The sequence below is a fragment of the Poecilia reticulata genome, chromosome 1 (assembly GCF_904066995.2).
Source record: "Poecilia reticulata chromosome 1, P_reticulata-male-v2, whole genome shotgun sequence".
Taxonomy (NCBI): domain Eukaryota; kingdom Metazoa; phylum Chordata; class Actinopteri; order Cyprinodontiformes; family Poeciliidae; genus Poecilia; species Poecilia reticulata.
In genome coordinates, this window is record NC_088830.1 from 32,051,848 (window position 1) to 32,062,562 (window position 10,715).

Here is a 10,715-nt window from a genome sequence, read left to right on the forward strand (position 1 = left end):
CTGAATTTCACTGTGAGGATTACAGATGGATTTTCACTAAAACACTGATTTATTTTTAGGTAATCCGTTTAATTACATTTCCGTTGCTGCAGTTTTTTTTTATGTTGATAGAAAATCTGCCAAAAAACTCTGAAAAGTTTCAAATTGTTAAAATCTCAAATTTTCTAGAAACAAGGAAATTTCCAATTTCACAGAAGTCAAATATTTGCTACAAAAACATTTAGTTAATTTCAGACTTTCAATAGTCATAACTTTTCAAATTTGTTAAATTTACTGGATTTGAAATACTTTCTTCAGAGGATTTTGTGTCAGTGGTTCTTGGTGAAGCGCCCCCCGCAGGCTGGGAGAGGAACAGGTTGCTCAACTAGTCTGGTTCGTTTGACAGGACTTTGTTTTGTTACCTCGCATTACATTTTGCAATAATGTACCGATCGGTTCATAATGAAGAAAGGTCTTACAGTGGCCGGCCGCCATACTTTCTGCTGTATACGTACGTTAATATCTCGTTTTGACACTCGTCTCTCTTTAGGATATAAATGCACCACAAACCAAAGTGCAAAATGCAAAAGCAAAGCAGGTCAAACGTGGACTTTCCATCTTTTCCAAGATAAAAACACAAACTTTCTGTAAGAAATAAGTCACTTGCAGGAAAACCCCAGACTGGGATTTGAACCCAAGACCTCCTTCCTGAAAGGCATTACATTAAAGTTTAATGTTTTCCAACTGGAGACACACCAGTAGAAGTCAAAATGCAGCAGTAAACGGTAAAAATTAAAATAAATCCATGTTTGTCTTCATTATGAAGCGTAAATCAGTTGAAGGCGCCTCGGTCCACGTACGGATACGCCAGGAAGTCTCCCAGTTTCTTCCCTTCCTTGTCGTAATGCAGCATCCGGAAACATTTATCGCAGAACAGACACGGGTCGCTGGGCGCAAACTGGTCCCTGGTGGTGTACCATCTGCAAAAACCCAAACACACCAGAGGTCAGAGGTCAAAGACGATGCTCTGGATGCGACCGCCGACGTTCACGGACCTGCCGATGAAGACGTGGCAGACGGAACATTTCTGGGTCATCAAGCGGTTCTTATGGGTGAGCAGCGGGTAAAGATCCGTGTCCAGGCAGTCGCTGTGGTGCGCCAGTCTGCGGCACAAAAACAGGAAATTAATTTCACATTTGTGACGCCAGCGGCCGCTCTGCTTACGCAAACTGAATCATTTTAGAAATCCTTACTTTGCAGAAATAAAATAAAAAACTTTTCCGTTTCACAACAAGCCGCTGACCTGACGTCGGTGATGATGACGAGGTGTTCGCAGTCGCCTTGGTGACAGTAGAGGTACGGAAACCCCACCTTCACCTTCAGGTCCACCAGCCGCGTGTCCTCCATTTTGGCCGTGCTGAACGGTGGGTAGTTGTGGGACTTCGCCCAGTCGATGGTCGTACTGGATTCCCAGTAAAAGACGAGAATCAATGTAAAAATTATGAAAAAAGTAACTTTAGAGCAAAAGGTAAATGGTTGGATGAGTCCTGTTACATCCAGAAACATTAGAAAATACCACAATAAATGTGATTGTATTATTAAAAATGAATTAAAGTCTCGTTTTGAGCTTTCCCTGTCGAGGCAGAACAGATAAATCATTAAAATTCAGAATTAAAAAGCCATTCATGACCCAGAGGAGTGGATCTACACTTTGTCGTTGGGTCGTAAACTACAACAGTCATGAGGATTCAACGAAACCAATCTGAGGACGAAACCAGTTCATCGTTTAATTAGCTTTACAAATTACCGTATTTTCCGCACTATGAGGCACACCTTCAATGAATGGCCCATTTAAAAACGTTTTTCATATACTTATCAAAAAACTAGCATATTGTGATAAAGTTCATTATTTTCCATAATGTATTGATAAAAATTAAACTGTCATATATTTTAGATTCATTGCACACCAACTGAAATATTTCAGGTCTTTTATTGTTTTAATACTGATGATTTTGGCAAACAGCTCATGAAAACCCAAAATCCCTGTCTCAAAAAATTTGCATATTTCATCCGACCAATAAAAGAAAAGTGTTTTAATATCAACAAAGTCAACCTTCAAATAATTATGTTCAGTTATGCATCAGTACTTGGTCAGGAATCCTTCTGCAGCCTTCAATGCGGCGTGGAGGCCATCAGCCTGTGGCTCTGCTGAGGTGTTGTGGAGCCCAGGATGCTTCGATGGCCTTCAGCTCATCAGGTCAGGAGAGTTGGCAGGCCAACAGCAGCACCATGGTCAGTATACCAGTGGTTTTGGCTCTGTGAGCAGGTTCCAGGTTGTGCTGAAAAATTTAATCTTCATCTCCATAAAGCTTTTCAGCAGATGGAAACATGAAGTGCTCCAAACCTCCTGATAGCTGCTGCATTGACCTGCCCTTGATAAAACCCAGTGGACCAACACCAGCAGCTGACATGGCTCCCAGACCATCACTGACTGTGGGTACTGGACACTGGACTTCTGGCCTTTTGGCATTTCCTTCTCTCCAGTCTTCCTCCAGACTCTGGCACCTTGATTTCTGAATGACATGAAAATTTGCTTTCATCCGTAAAAAGTACTTTGGACCACTGAGCAACAGTCCAGTGCTGCTTCTCTGTAGCCCAGGTCAGGCGCTTCTGCCACTGTTTCTGGTTCAACAGTGGCTTGACCTTTGACCTGGGGAATGCAGCACCTGTAGCCCATTTCCTGCACGCGCCTGTGCACGGTGTCTCTGGATGTTTCTACTCCAGACTCAGTCCACTGCTTCCCCCGAGGTCTGGAATCGGTCCTTCTCCACCATCTTCCTCAGGGTCTGGTCACCTCTTCTTCTCGTTGTGCAGCGTTTTCTGCCACACTTTTTCCTTCCCACTGAGGAGCCCTGATACTCTGGGAACAGCCTATTGGTTCAGAAATGTCTTTCTGTGTCTCACCCTCTTGCTTGAGGGCATCAGTGATGGCCTTCTGGACAGCAGTCAGGTCAGCAGTCTGACCCATGATTGCGGTTTTGAGTAATGAACCAGGCTGGGAGTTTTTAAAAGCCTCATGAATCTTTTGCAGGTGTTTAGAGTTATTTGTTGATTCAGATGATGAGGTTAACATCTCGTTCAGAGAACATTTTCATGATATGCTAATTTTTTGAGACAGGGATTTTGGGTTTTCATGAGCTGTTTGCCAAAATCATCAGTATTAAGACAATAAAAGACCTGAAACATTTCAGTTGGTGAGCAATGAATCTAAAATATGACAGTTTAATTTTTATCAATACATTATGGAAAATAATGAACTTTATCACAATATGCTAATTTTTTGAGAAGGACCTGTATAAGGCGCATAGAATAGACGCTACAATAGAGGCTGGAGTTACGTTATGCATCCACTAGATGGAGCTGCGCTAAAGTGAATGTCAACAAAACAGTCCGACTCGGGTCGGCGAGGAGAGCCTTCTGGGCCGGACGATGGTCACCCTTCTCTGTTCGCGCACAGCATGTTGGTGGAGAACCTGGTGCTAAATGACCAGCAGACGACCTGATTGTCAGGTCGGTAGGTAGATGGGTCAGTCAAACTTTATTAACAAACCAGCATTCTGACAACTATCCCAGCATGCACCACGCACTTCTTCTACAGGCGAAAATGAAGTCGGCAGCTGCTTACCGTAGTTGCTAGACCCGTTGTGGATCAATATTGGTCCATATAAAAGAAGCACCGGATTATAAGGCGCACTGTTGGTTTTTGAGGAAATTGAAGGTTTTTAGGTGCCTTATAGTGCGGAAAATACGGTACTCCTCATCATGCCCGTTACAATAAGCAATAAATCAATTAATCGCATAATAAATCAAAACAAGCTAAATTTTCATTTGCATGATTTATCATTTGTCTTCAGTCTGATGTTAAACCTTTTTGAAAGGACAGTTTTGTTTTCAGAAACGTCATAATTGTTTTTGTTTCAGTTGTTTTATTTTGGATAATGTCCTGCAGTTCCAGGGTTAACTGTTCATTAGAATTTAAAGTTTATTTATCCTTGAGAATGTGATCTCACATTATTTTACTTGAAAATATTATCGCTTATTGCGATAACTTCTGGGACAATTTATCGTCCAGAAACATTTGTTTTTGTGACGTCTCTTTCCTTCTACAAACGTTTCATTCTTGGGAGGAGATTTTGCTCGACAATCTTCTCAAGGATGCGGTCATCCCTGGTCCAGGTGCAAATCTATGGTGCAAATTAGTGCCAAAATTAAGACTACTGCCCTCTCAGTGGTGGCTACTTCCGCATCACAAGAGGCCACATCCATCCTGAATATAGATACTGATCTGATTCATGATAGGCCGACAACAGTGACCTAGCAACCAGCACCAGCAAATGAAAAGGACAGTACTAGCTAGCGGTGGTTTGGAAAGGCTAACAATTAGCATGCCTAGGTTGGTCACGACCAGGATTACTTTCTCCCTTTGGTATCCATTAGCATGGACAGGCTATCATTAGGCTAGTACTAGCAGCGTTGGACTGGTTAGCATTAGCAGTGGCTAGGCTAGCATTAGCAGTGGATAGGCTAGTGCTAGCATTGAAATGGCTACCATTAGCCTCGGACATGCTGGCTTTAATCTTGGAGAAGCTAACAACTAGCATGCCAAAGCTGATCATCCGTGACTTTGACATGCTAGTTGCTAAAGTCGCAGTTTTTTCTTCTAAAGAAAACTTTCCGCGCTGAAGTTGGCTTACGATTGAGCCTTCCGATTTCAAAAATGGCTAAAGGCTAATTTTTCATGTAATTTTTTACTACCTTGAGTGACTTTAATTTATTCTAGTTTGAAAACGTCAATACTTGTATTTTAAACTTGGAGTGGATTATTTTGCACTAAAAGAAGAGAAAATGAAAGTTTGTGAAAGTTTCAAACCAGGTTTAAAATATTCTGCTTTAAGGATTTTTGCTGATTCCGTTTACAGGAATTTAATTCCTCCTCACATCACTGTTGAACATAAAACTAGAGCACAAACTTGCTTTACCCAGCTAGAATGGGAACCTGTTCTGACTTATTGAAATATGTTCTCATAGAAAAGCCAGAAACAGACCTGCTGATGTCCTGGCACTCTGGATAGCGCATGTCATTGTAGAAAACTCCTTCGAAGAAAAAGTAGGCAGATTTGAAAAGATCCTGAAACAAGAAGCATTAAAACACGACGGTTAGGTGGCCAATCGACTGGAGCGTCCAGTCGCTGTAAATGTCCAGCTGCTCACTTTGCTCATGAAGTCTGGCGCCATGTCCGGCGTGCTGCTGAACTCGCCGCACACCTGCAGGTCGCTGACGCAGCAGACGGCGTCCCGGAGCTCGGCCAGGGTGTGGGAGCCGGTCATCAGCAGCGTGGTGTGGGGTCTGAGGTGGTTAAACTGGGGGAAGTTTAAGAGTATGGTGGTCCACAAGGTACACACAATGCAAAAGCCACAGTGCAGGTTATGCTAGAACGGATGCGAAAAAATTAGGATAAACTTGCTAGCATAACTTCTGTAGCATCAGAAATCATTTGATTTCTGTTTTATACAACAGAATTCATGATAACTGTGCTAGCATAGCTTCTGTATTAGCATAAGTTATATTTTAGGATAAATTTAGTTTTAGGACAAAACAGGATTTGTGATGCGACACTAAAATGGAAACTTACATTTTAGAGTCACTTCGGCTTCAGCATAATTTCTGTTTTAGCATAAATCCTTTTTAAGCAGAACCTCTCTTAGCATGAAAGTGAATTCATGAAAAACTTGCTAGCATAACTTCCAGTTTAGCATCACATCGGTTTTGGCATGAAACGGATTTCATGCCAAAACCTTCCGCTTTAGCATAATTTTCATTTTACCATTACTTCTAATGTGGTTTTCATTGTGGCTTTTGCGGTTTGTTGACCCTTCTGGGCCGCCGTAGAAGGGAAATGTCAGCCCCACAGAGGAACCATTCAGGGATAAATGTGATGACGAACGATGTGACAAAACGGAGATAAATGCTCACTTTCTCCATGGTACCAGGGAAGTAGATATTGATAGTTAGAATGAGTTCCCCTTCAGGGAGCTGGTTAGCCTTGGTGTCTGGTAGCCTTCCAGCAGTCAGGCGGTCCTGGAAACCATTCAGAGGAAACAAACGATCAACTTTCATTCTGATTTGGAATATATTAATAAATTAATCTCTGACATATTAGACTTCTAGATGAACATGAATCCTTCGGTTCACCCACCAGTTCATCCGCGTAGAGGTCATGTCTGTTTCTGGTACATTTCTGAGTTTTGTTCTTCTTTTTTCTGTGTCTGTCAGTAAAAACAGACAGAGTCATCCTGCTGGGGAATCCAGACAGTAACTGGGATGAATAAATGGGAACCGGGCTTACGTCAGAGTCTTTAGTGTCGTGTTTGGAGGGACGACTTCCGGGTCGCGCTCCTGATCTCCAGAATGGCAAAGAAGCGAATCGACACTGCAACCGGAAAAAAGGAATTAAAAACCTTTGAATTTGTTTCCTATGGATTGAAATACCTCTCTTCTTTAGCATAAATAAAAAAAAAAAATCAACACTCCAGCTTGAATTACTGCATCAATGAGTGGGATGGAGGCGATCAGCTTGTGGCTAAGTAACTTAACTTTTATTTTTTATTTGTGAACCCAGCGGTAGATGGACTCTTCTTTCAATGTTACTTTTTCCTTCCACTCAACTTTCCACAGAGGCTTGAACACAGCACTCTGTGAGCTTGTTTAGCAATAACTTTTTGTCTTCCCCGTCAGCCTGTGAGCCACAACTGAACATTTCTGTATTAAAAATGTATATTACGCTGTTATGTAATTTTCTAATTAGTGAAAGAGTGAATTTGGGGTTTTAATTAGCTTGTAGGCTAATCTAAGCGATGAGAAATTATCAAAAGCCCTGGGAAAATTAAAGCCACCCAAAGGGCTGTGATTGGACCTTTGGTATTCTTGTGTGGGAACCGTTTGGAGTTCGGGCCACCGACCTGCAGACGGATCTGAGTTCAGTCATGGTTTCCTCTCCGACCCCCATCGCCGCAGCGAAGCGAGCTTCGAACGAGTCCTGGTCTCCCGGCTGGAAGGAAAAGTCTTCCGGCTTCAGTCTTTCCAGCCACTCGTCCCGGAAGGAGCCGATGTGAAAAGGTGTGGAGTTTAAGTTCATAAATTCATAATCTGGGATGTTGCTGCTGCTGCTGCTGATGTTGCTGCTCGGTTCCACCGGTTGTTCGGACGCCGCCATGTTTTCAGCGACGAAAACAAATGCGTCCCCGGCTTTTAAAGCAAACCCGCGCAAAGGCTTTGTGGGTAATGTAGTTCTATGGTTTCTGTGCGCGTGTTTTTATTTTATTATTACAGGATTTCAGATCAATTCTAATAAACACAGCATGTCACATGTTAACCTAATGGAATTATTTCGGTTTAGGATTGATAAAGTGTTTTTTAATTAAATTTAAATTTGAGTGAACACAACATATTCTAGCTCAGTGAATCAGTAATGTGATGTCTCTCTTGACCACCAGGGGGCAGTAATGTAAAAATCGATCAATCAATAAAACTGCATCAAAAGAAGAAGAAGCAGTTTAAGCCGGATAAAGCCCGCCATTTTCCGAGTTCCTTTTCGGCGTGAATTTACGTTGGCTTTGGCATTATTCCAGAGTTATCAGTTTTTACCAAAAGTGTGATTTCCCCCCAAAAAAATAGCTAGATTCTTCAACAACCCTGACATCAAGATCCAATATGGCTGCCTAACGTTTAGCACAGCAATATTTAGATTACATTATTTGCACTTCCAGCTGTATCCCATCAACCAAGACTGAGGTCTGATACAGCCTTTACTAGAAAACATGGTTCAATGTGAATATACACAATATGAAGAAATTCATTCTCATCTGCTGCCACTCTTGGTTCAGTATTCATAAAATCACCTATTTGGGAATTTTTCTGGAAAATGTAGCTCCAAATTGTTCTAGAAAAATTAGCCCAATCACAGATTTTTCTGTTTGTAAAGCATATCTAAAATATGTAAAAGAAAATGCAGCTTTGGAAGCTGAAATACCCACTAGTGATGCTAGCTGACATGCCATTTGTTGGCTGTTGTTTAGAAAGCAGCCAATCCAGGATCACCATTCATTTCCTTGACACTGACTGGCTATTTGTCGGCAGTTGCAGTCCCTACTTATTGTGAACATCGAAGGTCCACTATGCTAATTCTAGTTAGCCTAAATTAGCATAACAAAGAGGCAAATGAAAAAACATTTCTACGCTTCCAACCAATATCTGGCTCTCTTACTGCAGAATGGTCTAATTCTGGTCTTTTAAATTGAACAACTGTCCAGCAGGTGTTGATTGAGCATCAAGACCTTGTGATGACGCAGCGGTACGGATTTAAAACCAGGCATGAACGTTTCTTTTTTTGGTCGGAAAACTTCAGCAGGTTGCGTCAGAGAAAGTGCAAAGGGCATCGTGGTAGAATGAATGACAAAACCACTGGAAATAATTGTTTAGGCTGATGCATCACATGCAAGCAGACAGTTATATTACGGCAAACGCTAAGCGGCACAAACTTTATGTTGCGGTTACATGAGTGATCTTCAGGGGATTGGTTCCTTACGGACACAGTTTTTCAGGGCGAGGCTTTTTTCCATCCTTCTATTTCTTTTAATTTGTCAAGTCAAACAGCAAATCTTTAATGTGGTTTGGTGCTAAACTGTTCAGTGATTTACAAACTAACAGTACTTTAAAGTCTCTGAACTACAGGAAGCCAAACAATGTGACTAAAGTTTAATGCATGGATGAGTTTCTCTAGATCCTGCTGAGACATTACTCCTTTAATCCTGAAAATGTTCTTCAGGTGATAGAAGGCCGACTTTGTAACTGTCTTTATGTGACTCTGAAGGTTCAGGTCAGAGTTCATCACTACACCCAGATCTCTAATTTCTAGCTATAATAAATAAAGCTTTGTGCTGACTGGATCATTTGTCTTATGTTAAAAACACACATAAGCTAACGTTAGCTGAAGGTTTACAACGGCTTAGTTTTCTTCTGCCTTGGGCCGGCTGTGTTCACATGGATGCAGTTCAAACAGCAGGAACGTTTGAAATGAAATCTACATCAATCAGCAGATTAAAACTTTAAAAAGGTCAAAGGGTGGCGTGAGGTAAAGCGAGAACACTGCAAAATAACAAAATACTTCTAATAAGTATTTTCTAATGTAAATGTTTTAGTATTTTCATCAAATACAGGAGCTTGTTTTAATTCAATAACTCCTTAATATTGATTAAAAGGTACCAGTTCCATTGACAGATTATTTCACTTACAACTAAACAACATCATCAATATTAAGGAATAATTGACTTAAAACAAGCTCATATTTCTGTGCAAGTTAGTTTGTCTTTTATTCAAGTGTACTAACATATTTGAACTGGAAACTAGACAGAAATACTTGGAAATATTTTGTGTTTTTGCGGTAAATTCGGTTTTCCAGGTTATGTCAGCCGACCTTTCATCACAATCATTAATTTTGAGTGATTTTACGCATGATTCCCCTTTTAAAAGTCACTGAATACTTTTCACTCACTTCTCAATAGTTGGTATTCTTTAAAAGCTTTTTTTCCCTGAAGCTAGAGAGCGAACCCTTCATCATCAACATCCTGTGTTAATGTGTTCCTTTCACATTTTATGTCTTAGCCCAGTGGTCCCCAAACCTTTTCCTGTGAGGGCCACATAACTTTTCCCTTCTCTGCTGGGGGCCGGAGTCAGTTTGTAACAGAAAACGTGTGACGATTGCAGGAGTGACTAAATGTAAAAATGTATTGTTTTCCAGAAAGCACAATCAAATAACCCTCTCTGGGTTCTTCACAGAAAAAATCCAGGAAATAACACTATTTATTAAATAAATACCGTAGTTTCCGGACTGTAAGCCGCAGATATCTCTGCCGCTCCAGGTTTTCCACAGCGATGCAGCAGCAGCAGCAGAGGGGGGCGGACGCCCAAAATCTGAGTCATAACAGGTCAATTGAAAATCACATTTATTACGGTTGAAAATAAAAAGTTGCCAAGATTAGATTTAACTGAACTGATTACCGTAGTTTCCGAACGGTAACTGTAACAGTAAAAATGCTGATCCTTCGTGTTGCTACTAGCATGTGCTAAATGAAAATAGGCCTCTTCTTCTTCTTTAGATTTCAACAGCAGCTTGCATCCATTATTGTTGCACTACTGCCATCTACTGGATCCTAATATCTATACCTCAAATTCTCATAATGTATTATTTAAAAATGTATTATTTAATCAGTATTATTTTAAAAAACTGAAAAATCTTCTTCCCCTCAATGCTATTTGAGGGGATCAACAACATTCTCAAATTTCAATTCCCTATTAAAACCTAATTCCGTTTTAATGGCCGCTTTCTTCTTTTATTTCCAATTTTGACTTCCACTGATTCACTTCCTGCTGAAGAGCCCCCTGGTGGTTGAAGAAAAATCTTCATATAAGCCGCACTGTGCTATAAGCCACATGGTTCAAAGCTTAGGAAAAAAAGTAGTGGCTTATAGTCCGGAAAATACGGTAAATGAAAAAAAATCTAAACGCTCTGGTTGTGTTCAGGGACCAAATGTAGAGGCGGGCCGGATCTGGCCCACGGGCCGAGGTTTGGGGACCACTGCCTTAGACCTTTAAAATCTGCATGAATTTTTCCTTTCTG

The 10,715-nt window shown here is 41.0% G+C and overlaps 1 protein-coding gene across 1 annotated transcript; it reads right to left on the minus strand.

Annotated features, from left to right (window-relative positions):
* Positions 1-219: 219 nt before the first annotated feature.
* snapc3 (small nuclear RNA activating complex, polypeptide 3) lies at positions 220-7,268 on the minus strand. Its single transcript, XM_008422736.3, has 9 exons — positions 7,000-7,268; positions 6,387-6,470; positions 6,237-6,306; positions 6,014-6,118; positions 5,251-5,400; positions 5,085-5,167; positions 1,283-1,441; positions 1,035-1,142; positions 220-959 (listed from the first exon to the last, which is right to left on the minus strand). Exons 1-9 carry the CDS (start codon positions 7,251-7,253, stop codon positions 812-814), a joined length of 1,161 nt encoding a protein of 386 aa, XP_008420958.2. The 5' UTR covers positions 7,254-7,268; the 3' UTR covers positions 220-811.
* Between the last annotated feature and the right edge of the window lie 3,447 nt (positions 7,269-10,715).

Bases quoted from the DNA above. Each gene is read 5' to 3' on its own strand.
- snapc3 (XM_008422736.3), bottom strand. From the start codon at position 7,253: ATGGCGGCGTCCGAACAACCGGTGGAACCGAGCAGCAACATCAGCAGC. The intron at 5,168-5,250 runs GTGAGCAGCTGG...TTCTTGTTTCAG, and splicing joins CGCCAGACTTCATGAGCAAA to GATCTTTTCAAATCTGCCTA. The intron at 960-1,034 runs GTCCGTGAACGT...GGGTTTTTGCAG, and splicing joins TGCCACGTCTTCATCGGCAG to ATGGTACACCACCAGGGACC.